The 17,296-nt window shown below is 38.5% G+C and overlaps 1 protein-coding gene across 2 annotated transcripts in view; it reads left to right on the top strand.

Moving 5' to 3' along the window:
* The window catches only part of NUCKS1 (nuclear casein kinase and cyclin dependent kinase substrate 1), a 30,472-nt gene extending 13,384 nt beyond the window's left edge, over positions 1-17,088 (top strand). The window contains exons 2-7 of one of the 2 annotated variants that reach the window (XM_049858455.1): positions 5,642-5,691; positions 8,066-8,171; positions 11,030-11,085; positions 13,398-13,550; positions 14,595-14,741; positions 16,101-17,088. In XM_049858455.1, coding sequence (XP_049714412.1) covers positions 5,642-5,691; positions 8,066-8,171; positions 11,030-11,085; positions 13,398-13,550; positions 14,595-14,741; positions 16,101-16,300 — 712 coding nt within the window. In that variant the 3' untranslated portion in view covers positions 16,301-17,088. Of the gene's footprint in view, positions 1-5,641; positions 5,692-8,065; positions 8,172-11,029; positions 11,086-13,397; positions 13,551-14,591; positions 14,742-16,100 lie in introns of both variants that reach the window. The other variant, XM_049858454.1, reaches the window with a different exon arrangement.
* The last annotated feature ends 208 nt before the right edge of the window (positions 17,089-17,296 follow it).

Here is a 17,296-nt window from a genome sequence, read left to right as displayed (position 1 = left end):
CTTGGATCTTAGATAGTTGCACTATCAGAAAAAGCATTCTTTGGGTATACTTGTCAGTAGAAAGAAGCTGATGATTAAGAGTGGAAGAAAAGATTCTGTTGCTTGTAAACTTCTTTATAGTGTGAGTTATCTACGTTTGGTGCCAAATAGATCTTTTAGGGTTCTTTGTCCAGTTTCCCACTTAACTTTTCACTTTTGCACCTTAAACAGATACAGAGGTGGGGGGCTTCCCATTTCAGAGCCCTCTGGGGATCATCCAGAAGTTAGTTCTTTATGAGGACCAAGGTATGTTCAGAACCCAGATAAGAGATGATATCAGCTTTTAAAGTAAAAGCAAGCACGGAACTGAAGTTTTTGTCTTCCTGTATTTTGCATTTAAACATTTCCTTACTGGGTTACAGTAGTTCTCAACCTTTTAGGATTGTTAAGAACAAACTCCAGTTGATTTGAATGATGGAAATTGGTCTAACTTGCATGATGGCTGTAAAATAATTACTACTGCTACTTTCTCTGGCCAAAACAGTAACCTGAAAAGTTTACCATAAAGCTAAAAATAACGTTAACATAGAAGTAGGGAGGTTTTTTGGTATTACTTTTACATTTTGGAAACCCTGGTGGTGTAGTGGATAAGTGCTACAGCTGCTAACCAAAGGGTCAGCAGTTCAGATCCACCAGGTGCTCCTTGGAAACTCTATGGGGCAGTTCTACTCTGTCCTATAGGGTCTCTATGAGTTGGAATCGACTTGATGCCAGCTTTTTTTTTTTTTTTTAGTTACATTTCAGTGAAATAGCAAGAAAGCTTTTAAGTCAGTCGTTCTAGGAGGTGGTGATTGTTAGTTGCTGTCGAATTGATTCCAACTCATGGTGACTCTATGTTACAGAATAGATCTGCCCCATAGGTTTTTCTTGGCTGTAATCTTAACAGAAGCCGATCTCCAGACCTTTTTTTCACCTGCCACTGGGTAGGTTGCAGCCACCAACCTTTAGGTTAGCCTTCCGGGTACAAACGATTTGTGCCACCTAGTGGTTAAGTGCTACGGCTGCTAACCAAAGGGTCAGCAGTTCAGATCCACCAGGCGCTCCTTGGAAACTCTGTGGGGCAGTTCTGCTCTGTCCTATAGGGCCGCTGTAAGTCGGAACCGAATCAACAGCACTGGGTTTGGGTTTTTTTTTTTTTTTTTGGGTTTTAGGGACCTTAAGTGGTAGTCGAACCAGTAATTAAAGATGTGCATATTTAAAAACTGAGTCACTTAATCATCATATCTAAATAATTAAGAATGTTAATTGTGTATGTTCAAAACTGTAGTGGTGTTCTGGGTGGAACAAGTTAGTTCCACACAGACAAGTAATGACAGCTGCTATTTACTACTTATTTTATGCTTCGCACTAAGTACGTATTATATACTGAGTACCTATTATTATCTCACTTATTCTGAACCATGAGAGATAGGTGTTGTTATTCCTATTTTACAGGTGAGGAAACTGAAGTTCAGGAGGAAGTAACTTGCTTAGGGACATACAGCTAATAAGTGGCAGAGCCATGATTTAAGCCCAATCCAAAAATCTATGTTTTTAACCTCTATGCTGTATTGGAATTTTGTGTCGCCCTACAGTTCTAGGTGTTGATACTCATTTTACACTGAAGAGTTAGTTTAGCTTTGGCGTTTAGTTTAAGTTATGGTATTTTGGGAAGGTAAGAATGTTTCCTTGCTTTCAACAAGAAGTAAACCTTGCATGCCCTTGGGTTTAAATAATTACCCTTAAGTGTTGTGTTTCCACCCTAAAATGTGTTTTGCATGTCCAGTGTACATAGGATCACACTCATCAGAATGAGCAAGTATGGCGAATCTTCAAGTAGTGGAAATAGTGTACTGTTTTGAATACGCATCTTTAAAAGTTAGGATATAGTTTGGGAAAGAAACCAAACTATTATTACAAGTCATTATAATGAGTTACTATGAATGACCCTCATTACCGTAGATCTTTTATCTATCTAAATTTTCTTTCTTTCTCCCCATTAGCATTTAAAGATGACCGCATTCATTCACTTACCGAACACATTTCTTGAATTTGGTGTTCCCAATGAAGAAGAGACAACCCCTGTCCTCAAGAAGCTCCCATTTAATGGGAAAAACAGACATTTAGTAGATTGCGTTAAGAAAACCAAACAAACCAAACCCATTTCCATCGAGTTGATTCCAACTCATAGCGACCCTATAGGACAGATTAGAACTGCCCCAAAGGGTTTCCAAGGAGCTAGTAGATTTGAACTGCTGACCTTTTGGTTCGCAGCTGTCGCACTTAACCACTATGCAACCAGGGTTTCCATAGATTACATAGCAAGAGGTTGAGGATGATGAGAGGAGGTAAGATTGTATGTGATATGAGTGGGAGTGATATCAAGGCATTCCGGACCGTAGAGCAGCAGGATGGAGGTGTGAGAAACAACAGGATTGGAGGAGCTACAGACTTCCTGGGTTGCTTGGGAGACAAGTGGCAAGAGATGAGGTATGATCTTAGAAGACTTTAAGGAGATTGGATGTTACAAATTAGACTTCTGACATAGCTCTTTAAATTTAATCTTTTCCCCTTCCTATCTCTTGTTCCTTAGGCTGTATTGTTTTTTCCCTTAATTGTCTATATATTGTATGTCATGTGACAAAAATTTAGTTATCCCTGAACTCAGTTTGAGTCAAGTGTCAGACGTGGCTGCTAAATCTGGTTTAGTGGAAAGGACCCAGTGAATAGGCAGTTGGGTTTTTCTCATTCCCGCTTTTCAGTTTTTTGTGTAAGAGCAAAAAAGGTTCAGAAAAAATTTGAGTACCTACTTTTTACCTTGCGCTATACCAGAAATGGGCTGTGTGTGAAGATATATGTTAAAATGGGGAGTGTGCACGGGGGAGTTGACCATTTGTGATTGGAAAAATAATCTCTTATTAAAAACTTTAATAATTGTTGTTATTTAACTTTATAGAATTACTGACTTTTAGATCTGTCAGGCAACTTAGGTCATCAGTTCCAACACAAGAGGAACTGAGGCCCTGAGAAAGTAGTGACTTGCTTGGAAACTAGGACCAGAACCCAGGGTTCTTTTTGTTTACTGTTGTGTTGATTCTGACTCATTGACCTAGGACCGAGTAGAACTGCCCCATAGGGTTTCCAATGCTGTAATCTTTATGGGACTGATCACCAGGTCTTTCTCCCGTGGAGCCACTGGTGCGTTAGAACTGCTGATCTTTCAGTTAGCAGCCAAGCACTTCAACATTATACCACCAGAGCTCCTTATACAGTATTGTCCTGGGGTGTTTCTAAGGGTGGACTAAGAAAGTAACCATCATTAGCAGACTTAGAAGGTTCCATATGTAGAACTCACTCAATCTGGTTGCTAAGCAGGCTCATCTATTCCTTCAGAGCCTTAAGGAATTAACACCTGCCTTCCCTTTTGCCAGGTAGAAATTCCCATTTCATCCTCTTCTTCAAATGGCATATCCTTCATCATTCTAGTTGCCCTCCCTTACGTATTCTTGTATGATCTTTTTTTTTTTAACATGTGGCACCCAGAAATAAATGATATTTTAGTTGTGATTCCACGGGTATGGAATAAGCTAGAATTATACTTGCAAGTTCAGAACCTGTATTTTAATTATTAGAAATTAAAATTAAACACTCCCTCTTCTGGATGCTTTTCTTCTCTTGGTTCTGTGATCGTAACCCTGTTGTCCTGGCGTTTGTCGTTAACGGTCAGTGTTCTGCCGGAGCATGCATTTGCACACTAGCCCAATAAATACTAGGTTTTTAATAGTCATAATTTTGAAATTAAGTTTCCTAATATTATGGTATTCTTGATAATAGAAACTCATTTTCTTAAAACATGTAGTTAAGCTTATTTTATGGTTTTGCATTTTGACTTATTGAGAGAATAAAGTGAAAAGATAATTCTTAGTGATCTGCTAAAGAAAAAAAAATACAAATGCTTAAGAGTCTTTTTCCTTTGGAAGCCAAATCTACCTCTACTTTCCTCTACATTTAAATCCCAATCATGTTTTCAGAATTTACCCCACCCAAATCAGCTCTGCATGTTAAGACAGAAGATGACTGGTGCTTGCATTCTGGCCATCGTGCCTTGGAATTTCAGCGGTGTTTTAGTCTACAACACAGGAATGTCCCTCTGCTCAGGTTTAAGTGTGATTGGTGGCATATTGATCTTGATCCTTTCAGAGTTCACTGTTCTGTATCCGTGGAGGCCTACAGTTACAGTGCGTCTTTTATCTGTGGCTCTTTTGAGTGCCATGCTGTTTAGATATTAACATGGAAGTGTGTGTATGTGATATCAAGGAGAGGAATTTTAAACGTTTAGATTTGGAATGTGAAATAGGTAAACAGAAGTTAAGATTTGTTGAGGATGGTTAAAGATGCTTTACCTAGCACGAAACCAAAAAACCAAACCTGTTGCCATCGAGTTGATTGCGACTCATAGCGACCCTATAGGACAGAATAGAACTGCCTCTTAGGGTTTTCCAAGGAGCGGCTGGTGGCTTCAAACTACCTACCTTTTGGTTAGCAGCCAGGCTCTTAACCACTGTGCCACCAGGGCCCCATTACCTAGTAGGAAGTACTTAAAATCATTTCGAGTCAAGTAGATACATAAATTTGTGAGGCTTTCATATTTTTTCATTTACAGATCCATTAATAAAAAGCATCTTTTGGGTGGATATATTGTGTTAATATTCTATTAATATACTTCCTTTCCCTTCTGCGTAAGTCTTAACTTACTGTCGTCATAAATCGTTTGTGCATCATAACCAGTTGCTCTTGAGTTGATTCTGATTCATGGTCATCTGATGTATGTGTCAGAGTAGAATCTGGCTCTGTAGAATTTTCAGTGGCTGGTTTTTCAGAAGTAGATTGCCAGGCCTCTCTTTTGTGGTGCCTCTGGGTGGACTGGAACCTCCAGCCTTTTGATTAGAAACTAAGTAGTTAACTGTTTGCAGGACCCAGGAACTCCTTGTGGATTATAATGTAACTGTATTCTATTAAGTTTTTGCTTTTGTCATGCAAACTTAGTAATAATCTTATTGTGTGTGTGTGTAGACAGCAGTAAGAAATAGCATTTCGATTTTGACTTGTGCACATGTGATATCACTGTAAATATAATGAATGTATGTGTGATTTGACTCATTTTGCTGCTTTTTGTACTTGTGCTGTGGGAAATGAGAGGTGGTTTTGACGGTGAAAATGGGATTTGAGCTATCACTGAGATGAGCAACATAAGAATTGTAGCTTAAAATACCTTTGGTTTATTTCAAGTGGCACTTTGCCTTAACAAAATGATCGACGGTGTTCACAGGTCAGCTTTTTTCCATGGTAGTGGAGTATGGGTTTAAAGAGCCATGAAGAACTGTTTGCCATGTGGTCGATACGCTGCATCCTAAGTGATTTTCTAAAAAAACACGTTTTACTTTCACTGTCAGGTTAATCTCAGATGCCTAAAGAAGTATTTTGGCTGGGTTGGGGGTGGCTGTTGAGAAACTGCTTTTTGGAGAGCTAGTTTGTTTATGAAATAGAAATGTATGTTTCTGATATCTTAGAAGTCCAACATTTTTATTTTTATCGTGATTAATTAGAGTTTCTCTTTCAACAGAAATAGGAAGGTCGTTGATTATTCACAGTTTCAGGAATCTGATGATGCTGGTAAGTTTTGTGATTTCAATTCATTGTGAGTTGGACAGACTAGTAGGAGAATCTCCAGCTTATATAACTTTCTTAAAAGTCATGCTTTTGGAATACATTTTATCTTAAAATTTTTATGTATGCAAATTATATCAAGATCTGTGTCAGGCAAAACAAAAGTTGAACTTGCATGGATTAACTTTACCTTGGTAAATCATTGAAAATAAATATTTCGATAATTTTTTCTTACCTAGTTTCAGAGTCCAAAGTTTAAATGTCCATGAATTCTGATACATTGTTTGTTACTTAAAATATCTCCTGCTATAATCCAAGTAAAGTTGTACCTTGTGTTGGTGGTTAAGTTCTTGCACAGTAAAGTAACTAAGGGGAGAGTCTGTTCTGTGAAACAACTTTGTGAACTCATTTATTACAGAGTGAGTAATATGTCTTAAAACCATAGGCATAAAGGGGTTTTTTGTGTTCTTAATCTCCTTACTATTTTTCAGATGCATAGACTCAAGGGGGGTTTTTAATTTACTTTTTTATTTTCTGTCTTTATTTCTTTTAAATCTAACAACTTTATAAAAATATTGTGTGCTTTTTGAGAAAACTCAGAAAATGCAGAAAGATACAAAGAAGAGAAATATACAATCCTACCTCCTGAAAGTAATACTAACATTTATTAAATGCTTTGCTATGTGCCCGGAATTATTCTAAATCCTTATGGTTATTCATTTAATCCTTATAACAATCCTGTTGTAATGGTACATATTATTATTTCCATCTTACAGGTAAGGAAACAGGCAGAGGTATTACTCAAGGCCCTTTAGCCAGCAAATGGTCATTTAACCTTTTTGTTATTAACTGCTAGCCTTTTATCTTTTTCCTTTTAAAAATGTAGCTGAGATCTTTCTATAGCCTTTTGTATCGCCCACACACACACTTACAATATTTTTCTCATTTTATTAAAAATTATTTGAAAAATTCCTATTAATGGTTGTATAATATTATACTGTGGAATTTATAAGGTACCCAGTCATTCCATTATTGCTAAATAGCCAGACTACTTCCAGCTTCTTATCCTTATACATAATAGTGCAATAAATATTTTTTGAAATATTCACCTGTTAGGTAATTTTCTCTAGTTTTATAGGGCTTTTGAAATTGGTAGTAATTTTCCTTAAGTGCCAGGGTATGCTACATTTAAGACCTTAGATTAAATGCAATTTACTTGATAACAATAATTGTGTTAGGGTTGCAGAATTGTAGGTTCTTTCTAAAGTGTTTTAAATATAACCGTATTACTCTAAAAACTTTCAAATAAATGTAAGGATGTTGAAACAGGGAAGATCTTTAATAAATTAAAAAGGTATGTTCTGAAATGATAAGCGTTATTTGGCTATAGATTTTGCATGGCAAGGATCAGCATGAATCCAATCCCCAAAATGTGGAGATTGATCCAGTCTATTTCTCCATCCTCTTCGCTAGCTGCTCCTGTAGCACTCTCGGACCCTAGCTACCCAGGTCAGAGCTTACAAGTTAAAAGGACACCATCCTTCAGACTGGCAAATAGGCAGACCCAGCCGCAAGTTTGGAGGGTCCACATGACACCCCAGCCTGCTGACCCGTGGCCACAAATGTGGGGCTGGTTTCCCACTACCCCTTTAGGATGCCAGCCGCAGGCTCCGGAGTCCATATTACACCCTTCCTTTCCGATCTGCGGGCTCCTACTACCCCTTTGAGTTTGATAATCCACTGTAACAACTCGCAGACCTCATGAGAGAGAGTATGCTATACTTAGCACTACAGATTCATTATAACCTAAAAGGATACAAACAAAGACATGCATAGGGCGAGGTCTGGGAAGGTTCCCAGCGGTTACCTTCCAAGTCCCAGGGTCGTTGCTACTCTACAGAGAACGGATGTTCTCTCTGAGCCTCTGTATTCAGGACTTTATCGACTAGTTCTGAATGATAGGCTAACTCATGCCTCCTGAGGCTAGTCTTTGCTGGTCCAGCGAGCCACCTCTTGCCAGCATAGATTTCTCAGGTCTGACTTGGAAGTCCCAGACCAAGGCACCCCAGTTACTCCAAGGGTCACTTCTCTGGAGCTAAGGACGAAGGCTGCCTACTTGGGGGTAAAACTAAGTCCTTTATCCCACAAATAAGTTAAAAATACGTACATGAGGACTAGATATACAAAAATGGAAATAGTTAAGGTGGTAGGACTGGGGTGGAAAAGAATTTAAAAATAAGAAAGAAAATTATTTGGGAAAACTTGCCCCTCTCACCACTTAAATAGCATGCAAGATAATCATCTCATAAGTGCAGTGGTGATTTTTACATGTAAAAATCATAATATAAAGTAAATTGAATTTGAAACATGATTGGTTTAGATGAAGATTATGGAAGAGATTCGGGCCCTCCAGCTAAGAAAATCCGATCATCTCCCCGAGAAGCTAAAAATAAGAGACGATCTGGAAAGAATTCACAGGAAGATAGGTAAGAGATACTGTTGTTCTATTCTTGCTTACACTGTTGCCGCTCTGAGATGAGGGCAGTCTCTGATCTCTAGGTTGGTGGAATCTCCACAGACTCTCGGGAAGTGCTCATTGCCACATAGCGTTGTTCTGCGTATTTCATGTGCTCTCGGGCAGTGCTTCTGAATCTAGATGGATAGCCTCCTTAAGGTCGTGAGGCTTACTGGGGCTCAGCCGTGAATCCGAGGTAGTCTCCAGGAATGCCTTGCTGCTGCTTTAAACCTCTGAACATAGGCAGAAAGGTTAAGTTATTTAAGTGTGTAATTTGTTACTTAGTGTTAGTGTTGACAACTTCATGGTGCTGATAGCAAAGAATAACTGGCCTATCTTATTCAGTCACAGATCCTTGGCAGAATCATAACTAAAGCTGGTAGAACCTAAATTGTATAGCCTGCTGAGGTTACTGTCTCATAATCAGTTCTCCTTTGTTTAAATAATTAAATCATTTCAGGGTAGTTTCCTTTCCCTCACTTTTACAAACGAGTTCATTAATTTTTAATAATTTTGCCTCATGGGACTGCTCTTAAGGATACACACACAGAGACTCATACTCAGTGTAGCGTAACTTCAGGACTTGGTGGTAGTGGTGCTGATGATGATGATAGCCACCACCATTTAGGAATATTATGTGCCAGTCTCTAGTCTAACAACACCTCTACTAGAGTAGGTAATACTAACTTAGAGAGCTTCTGTGAGTTAACTGCGATTGCTCAGCAAATGGAGGAACAGCTTTTGAAACCATGTCTGTTGGATTCCAAAGTCGCTTTTTTAGTATTAGGCTACTATCAAACCCGTTGTTGTCGAGTCTGTTCCAACTCACAGTGACCCTAGAGGACAGAGTAGAACTGCCGCATAGGGTTTCCAAGTTGCTGCTCGTGGATTCAAACTGCCGACCTTTTGGTTAGCAGCCAAGTGCTCAACCACTGCACCACCAGGGCCCCTCATTAGGCTGTACTGCTTCCAAATAATACTATAACTAATCAAAGTTGACTGAGCTGTACAAGAACCAAAATAATATCTCTCGCTAGTTGTTCTAAAGTATTTCCCTTGGAGCACTAGAATCAGTAGAGTGACAGTGTAGCCCTAGGCAGAAGTCTTTCCATTATGAGTTTACACGGTGCTGAGTCCTTAGAAATAATAATATTAAATACCTGCATTACCTGCTGTTTTTCTCTTTGTTTTTATCACTAACCTCAAATATTTGCTGGAGAACTTCAGAAATGTACTTTTGAGAAAAAGTAAGAAAATTACACTGGGGGAAACAAGTCTTTTAATGCTTCATGGTACCGTATTTTTACGTAAATAATGCATGTGTTACACACTTTTTGCCAACGGCGCAACCCCGTTGTGCGTTACGTGTGCGTGCATTATTTGTCCAGCTTTAGATGGACTAGATTGTCTTTTGTTATAATATTCATTTACTGTATTTCTCCTAGGAATGGACTCCTTTGTGGCCTGTCACAATGTACCACCAGTGTAATTTTATCTAGCCTAAATTTTTTCTTGTTGCAATCATTTGGTTTTATTATTCTTTCCTAAGTATAAGTGATTATAATAAATAATTTTGTTGCCATTTGTATTAAGTGCCTTAGATGTTTTAATTCCCTCAGACTAGTCCTGCATGGATTTTTCTGTTTGTCTCCACCTAAAAGTTTAGCTGTTATTTAACTTTAATGGGGTTGAAGGATTTATCCAATTAATGTCAATAAACTCAATAATAAGAGAACTGTAGAAAATAATACAGTTCTTAGTCATTGTGGTAGACTTTTGAATTAAATGCTTATTTTGAACAACAACATTTATAACATTTATATAGAACAATCACAAGTTTCAGAATGATAAAGTGTCTTGGACTCATTTTTTAGTAAAGAAATTTGTTTGGTTTTTCTCATTGCTTAGGAATCTTGGGTTCGGTAGTTTGTCATTGGAATGTGGTCTATATTATGGGAAATACCCAAAGGGATTTACGAGACCTGCTGTTTGAGAAGGGAAAGCTATGAATGCAGTTTTTATTTTTGAGTTCCCTTTTTTTGTTCATCAAAATTCTTGTGGAATCATAAAATTTTACCACTGAGGAGGAGCATTAGAACCCAGATTCCTGAGCTGAGATTTGTAAGGACATAGAGTTTCTATCTTTGTGACTTAAATTGCTTTAAAAAACTTCATGGAAACTTTGAAACCTCTTAACTTCTTTTACTTCTCAGAGTGGTCTTGAGTTCACTTTTATTTTCTCCATGATACAAGGCAATTGTGTGTTGATGTTTCTATGCATGGAAATGGCTAGAAGCAAGAAGTACCAGGAAATAATTACTTAATAGATTTATATTCATTTCATTTTAGATAAATTTTTCAGAATATTGTCGGTTGCATAACTGAAATCCACTTCCCTTAAATGATTGTATTTAAGGTGCTTTTTGCATCAGCCCCATTTATTTGCCCAGTTTACTACCATCAACATATGCACTTTATGTAATTTATTTTTAGTATTCTTATGCTGTGTCTCTGTCCACAGAGGGTATCTTTTCTTATTAAATATTCTTGTGAACCAAGCCTTAGCCATGGGTGAGAGATTTGCAGCCTTTGTTGCCAGCTATTCTTTTTTTCTTTGGGCCCATTGGAAGCAGTGTTTTAGATTCTAAAGTAGATAAACTTGCTTATTCCAAGGTAGGGAAGTAAAGGAAGTGATTTCACTCCTCAGGATCTATTTGAACATTTAATACAGAAAAAGAAATACTCTTCAGTGTTCTCAAGTCAGTACCACAGATCTGTGTTCACTTAGACTTTGGGCTAAGAATAAGCGTTTGCTTTTTCTCCTTCTAGTGAGGATTCAGAAGAAAAAGATGTGAAGACCAAGAAGGATGACTCTCACTCAGCAGGTAGTAAACTATTTTTAATGTAATAAGTGTAATTCTAGTCATATATTTATTCATTAGACATTTTAATAAGCAGGTTTTATTTACCAGGTACTGTTAGAAACCCTGGTGGCATAGTGGTTAAGTGCTATGGCTGCTAACCAAATAGTCAGCTGTTCGAATCCACCAGGCGCTCCTTGGAAACTCTGTGGGACAGTTGTACTCTGTCCTATAGGGTCACTATGAGTTGGAATCAACTCGACGGCACTGGGTTTGGTTTTTTGGTTTTTGGTTAGAAATACTGAGATTACAAAGATACCCCATCTTCAAAGAGCTCACAGTGATTCTTATTCCTGATGGCTATTACAGTCACCTGTGAAGCTTTTTAAAAAAACGTGTCCTGCCCCAGGATTTCTGATTCAGTAAGTCTAGGTGGGACTTGGAGGCTTTGTTTTTTAAAAGCTTCTACAGATTATGCTGATGGATAGTCAAGATTGAAAACCACTAACATGGACAAATAAGAGATGTCAAGATAAATAGAGTAATAGAAATATGTATCAGTTGTTGTGTGCCTCAAGTCAATTCTGACTTATAGAGACTTTACAGGATGGACTAGAACTGCCCCATTGGGTTTCCTAGGCTGAAATCTTTTACACCAGGAACCGCTGGTGGCTTTGAAGGATTGATCTTCCATTTAACAGCTGAGCAGTTAACCATTGCATCACCAGGGCTCCTTAGACATACATATAAAACCAGTGCCGTCGAGTCGATTCCGACTCATAGCGACCCTATAGGACAGAGTAGAACTGCCTCCTAGTTTCCAAGGAGCGCCTGGCAGATTTGAACAGCTGACCTTTTGGTTAGCAGCCACAGCGCTTAACCACTACGCCACCAGGGTTTTCAGAAATACATATAAGCTAAAATAAAGTAAAAAAGCCAAACATGTTGCCGTCAATTGGGACTCATAGCGACCCTATAGGACAGAGTGGAACTGCCACATAGGATTTCCCAAGGAGCACCTGGTAGATTCAAACTGCCAACCTTTTGGATAGCAGCAGTAGCTCTTAACCACTAGGGCACCAGGGTTTTGGTATGAAAAAAAGGGAGTAATGGACTCTGGGATGAAAAGCAAACAAGTTAGTTTCAACCTCACTCTTAGACTTGGGAAGTAGTGCTTTGAAACAATGGCCACAGAGAGAGCTGTTGTCTAAGAATTTTAACTTAAAAGAATAAATATAAATTAATGAGAAATGCCATGACCAAATAAAAATGTTAAATTCTGATGACTTTACTTACTGTTGGTATTTATTTTTTAATTACCTCTTTTTAGAATTGAGAGTTTATTCCATACTGCTCACAGCCACTTAAGGTTTGGTTTGTTTATTTTGGGGGGGGGTGTTTTAGGTGAAAGTTCACAGCACGGATTAGTTTCTCTGATTCAAAAATTTATATACAAATTGTTTTTGTATGTAAATATTGGTTGCAATCCCAGCCACTTAAGTTTTGACCTACATTCTCCTGCTGTTGCGTTTTTGGATCACCTTTTAAACAAGAGTGCTGTTTAGCTAATGTGTAAAGGTAGACAAGGTTCCTCTAAATTTATTCCACTGAGCCGTTCGCGTTCCTTCCTATTCAAGTCTGCTGTCTGGCTGTATAAGTTGAAAATAAATTATATTAACCTGTTGTGCTATCTAGTGATCTTGTGATTGTATGATACACACTATTATTCATCTGCCTTATTGCCTCGTGGGCCCTAATTTGAAACTCTTATTGAGCACTACTAGGTGAGTTTAGTTTGGGGTCTGCCAAGGTCAGCTTCATTACCTGCCTCTGTTTGTTTCTAGATGAGGTTTTTGGAAGTGAAAGTGATGATTTGAGAACTGACTGTGGCAAGCATTTCCAGAAAAGCAACAGCTAACCCTTCACGATAAGGGAATCTGGAAGTCTAGGAAAAGGGCTGTAGGTAGAAACTAATACAAATAAACCATGATCTAGAGCCAGCAGGCAGTAGCTTGCCCTCTCATCAGATTCACTCACAAACATGACTGTGCTGAAACTTTTTTAATTAATAGACTGTACTCTGAAAGTAAATTGTTTTAATAAACTTGTACAAAGGTCTTTTAGCTAACTGGCCTAAATATGTGGTGTAAAGGTTTATCTCAGTTCTCTGAATTGAAATGGCCACACCTCATTCTTTGTAAAAGGCAGAATTTACCCTTTTGAATGAAATAAAACTGCAGATCATATCCCGTGGTGGCCACTGTGTGTTGGGGTTTCCACTCCTCAACCAAACACAGAACTCTACTGATTATGTCATGACGACTTTGATGTTGCAGAGGATAGTGAAGATGAAAAAGAAGACCATAAAAATGTGCGCCAGCAACGGCAGGCAGCATCAAAAGCAGCTTCTAAGCAGAGAGAGATGCTCATGGAAGACGTGGGCAGTGAGGAGGAACGAGAGGAGGAGGACGAGGCACCATTCCAGGAGAGTACGTGAGACTGGCTGGGGTACTTTGGTTGTGATGGTAGTATCTGGTCTTTGATCACTTTGGTATTTTTTAGGTTGCTAAATGTTACAGCCAGTCCCTTAAATTAGGTAGTTACTTCCAATTGGAAGAGATGACCGTTTTGATAGCCATTAGTATGTTAAAATATTTAAAAGGTTCTGAGAGTCTCATGATTACAATTGTCTATCATTGCTAATGGTTGTACTCTTTGTTCAGTGACTGGCACATCCATTTGTACTCAAATATTGAATGAACAATTTTTAGAGTAACAGTTACATGTATGGGTGTTAGGTTACGTGATTTCGATTTGTATTTTGGCCTGGGGGAAGGCATGTAGACCACTCTCCTTTTCCCTAAAAACTGTTAGTTTAATGTTTCACAGGTTACTGAGATTAGTTAGATGTATGTATTTTTGTTTCGTGTGGTTTTCTTTTGCAGTTATTCATAGTTGCACCAAAAACACCAGGTCTGTTCAATTTCATTTCCCTAATCTCATCCGCACTACACGGCAATGATGCAACTACCAAAGGTTGTTGGATGGTTCGATTTTTATTCAGATACCCCTTTCTGTTTCTTAAACTTGTTGCTGTTGAGTTAATTCCAACTCATAGCGACCCTATAAGACAGAGCAGAACTGCCCCACAGGATTTCCAAAGTTGTGTTCTTTACAGAAGCAGACTGCCACGTCTTTCTGCCACAGGGTGCCTGGTGGGTTCAAGCTGCCAACCTTTCAGTTAGTAGCTGGGTGCTTAACCACTGCACCACCAGGGCTCCTTACCCCCTTCCTGCTTTTGATCTGTCCTTCAAATAAGTCATGTAACCCTTATGGTGAGGTGAATGCTAAACCAACTTTATAGGCGGGGCTAGTAACAACTCCAACCAAATTGGTAGTTTAGCTCCAAGTAGAATCTAAAAGCATTTGATTCCCAAAATCAGTCCTTCAGTCATTCTTAACACTCTTTCCCTTTGTTCACATGGAAGAAAGTGCACATTAAGTTGGATGTTAAAATTCTTTCCCCCTAGAAGATTCCGGCAGCGATGAAGATTTCCTAATGGAAGATGATGATGACAGTGACTATGGCAGTTCAAAAAAGAAAAACAAAAAGATGGTTAAGAAGTCCAAACCTGAGAGAAAAGAAAAAAAAATGCCCAAACCCAGGCTAAAGGCAACAGGTGAGTTGTGCAGAAGTGAGATTAAAACACTGCTGTAAGAGATTTCAAGAACCAATAAAACTTTCTGTACAGAAATTTTTTATTGTGTCTTGACATTTGCCAGGTACTTAGGAGGGATGCAAGACTTCCAAATGGATCGTGTCTTGTATACCTAGAAGTATCACTTAAAATAGATTCAGTAGGAGAAGGGTTATGATTTGTTACCAAATAAAACTGGTCTGGGTCCCCTTCAGCGGTTTTTTTTTGTTTGTTTGTTTCAATGCCTAGGAAAGGCTGTCTAGGGTAGGGCTTTATTAAAATAAGGACTCCGACCCCTTCAAGAGTCTGGTAGGCTGAACCCTGTTCTTCAACTACTGCTATACATACCCAAGATTTGGGAATGACCTGTTTGTATCAGGCATGGTGGTAGAAACACTGTGTCAGCATAGCTATAAATGCCCCTTTTTCCTATCATTATCACAATCTCAAACCCCAGCAGCTAGTGAATACTTGAAATTTTGAAAAATACACAGACCTGCATGAATGCATTTAAGGTCTATGTTCCGACCCTCAACCTGTCCCCTCTGCTATCAGAATGAAACCGCTCTGGACAACATGGGTTCATTTTCTCTGTGCCCTTGTGGTTTCTGCCAGATATTCTCCTCATCAGAACTAACTTGTAATTAAATCACAAGGCTGGATTGTTTTTTGTGCATAGAGATTTATTCAGGCTAATCGAACCAGTAATTTTTAAACCTTTTCTTCATCACTTCTTACTCTTGGGAATGATAGAACTATGAAAAGTGATCATCAACAACTTGGATCAGACAGGCTGTGTTTCACAAGGCACTGAGGTTGTTGTGGCTCCTGTAGCCTCCTGTTTCTCTATTACAAGCATTAAACCAGTTGTCATCGAGTCATTGCCAACTTGTGGCAACCCTGTGTGTGCCAGCGTGAAACTGTACTTATAGGGTTTTCAATGACTGATTTTTCAGAGGTAGAAGATCATTAGGCCTTTCTTCCAAGGAGTCTCTGGGTGAACTTGAGCCTTCAGCCTTTTGGTTAGCAGCCACGTGCGTTAACCGCTTAACTTGCATCACCAGGGACTCCCGTCACAAGGATTATTGCTGGTATAACATGACAGTTTTGGAAAAAGTGATTGAAAACCACTAGAGCATACTGCAACAATTTATCCTGACAGGTTTGGAATCTGAGAGAGATTTATAGGGGTATATGTGTACCTCGGTGCCCATCTTTGTTTTTAGTAAGTTGGAGTTTTGTCTTTATAGATTTTGTTCTTACAGGTTGTTTTATAGCTGATTTTTATTAAAAACAATTTTTTCTCTTCCCTTTCCCAATTTGGTATTTTTCTTCTTTCAGTGACACCAAGTCCAGTGAAAGGCAAAGGGAAAGTGGGTCGTCCCACAGCTTCAAAAGCATCAAAGGAAAAGACTCCTTCCCCCAAAGAGGACGACGACGAGCCTGAAAGCCCTCCAGAAAAGAAAACGTCTGCCAGCCCTCCACCTGAAAAGTCTGGGGACGAAGGATCTGAAGATGAAGCCCAGTCTGGGGAGGATTAAAAGTGATGATGGTCTGGGGAGAGATTTTATTAAAAAAAAAAAAAGAGAGAGAAAGAAAAAAAGAACCTACTTAAGATAAACATGGTTTTGGCTATGGCTTGACTCGTGGGCTTTGAATGCTTTTTTCCATTTGTTGAAAATAACATTTTCCCTTCTTCTTTTTTTTTTTAAGAAAACCATTGTATGTTTAAGTTGCCTTTTTGTATGTTGGTCCTCTCTTTGCCACCCTCCCCTACCCCCAATCCCCAATGAAAGCCATGTCAAATTAATCACTGGATTGACTGCTTCATCTTTTTATTTTAGTGGACAGTATACCACAGCTGTAAAGCAGTAAGATTTGAGATGAACACTATAAAAATCTTGCTTTTTGCTAAATGATAGCAAGTTGAACAGTAATCAAAAAGTGTAGAGGAATTTTAGTTAAAAATGATTGCTTCTTTCCCTACCTGCACTTTTTAAAAAAATCAGTTGTCTCTAATATGAGCTTTTATTATCTGTATACATGAGTATCGAATAGACGTCTTTAAAGAAAATCATGACTTTAAACTTCCACTGATGAGGCAGGTAGGAGGTCAAGATAAATTCTGACTTATTGCTAAAAGTATTCATATTTTTATCTTGGCGGTGGGAGGGTATGGGGAATGGGGTTACCTGACCTTGTTTGAGGGCGTGGATTTTTTGTTTTGTTTTTCATTTTATCTCAAAGAGACTCAGAGCCAGTGATCCTTTATCCTGCGACAGTCTTTAAGAAGTTAAAAAAAAAAAAAAAAAGGCAGGGGCCACCAAAACTGAAATCACTCTTGATTTCAGATCTCATTCTCTAATGGTTCATGTTTTTAAAATATATGTGTATCTATTGTTTCTTGGGTAAAATTTTACCAAGGATTCCACCCCTCAAAAAAAAAAACCCTAGAATTTAAATGGCAAGACCAATCTATATATCACACTGAATTTCTTCTCCAGTTGACAATGTTGTCTAGGTTTTAAGCAAATAAA

Source organism: Elephas maximus, chromosome 18 (genome assembly GCF_024166365.1).
Source record: "Elephas maximus indicus isolate mEleMax1 chromosome 18, mEleMax1 primary haplotype, whole genome shotgun sequence".
Lineage (NCBI taxonomy): Eukaryota > Metazoa > Chordata > Mammalia > Proboscidea > Elephantidae > Elephas > Elephas maximus.
The sequence above is the reverse complement of the archived record's forward strand: the minus strand, read 5'-3'. Positions and strand labels throughout refer to the sequence as shown.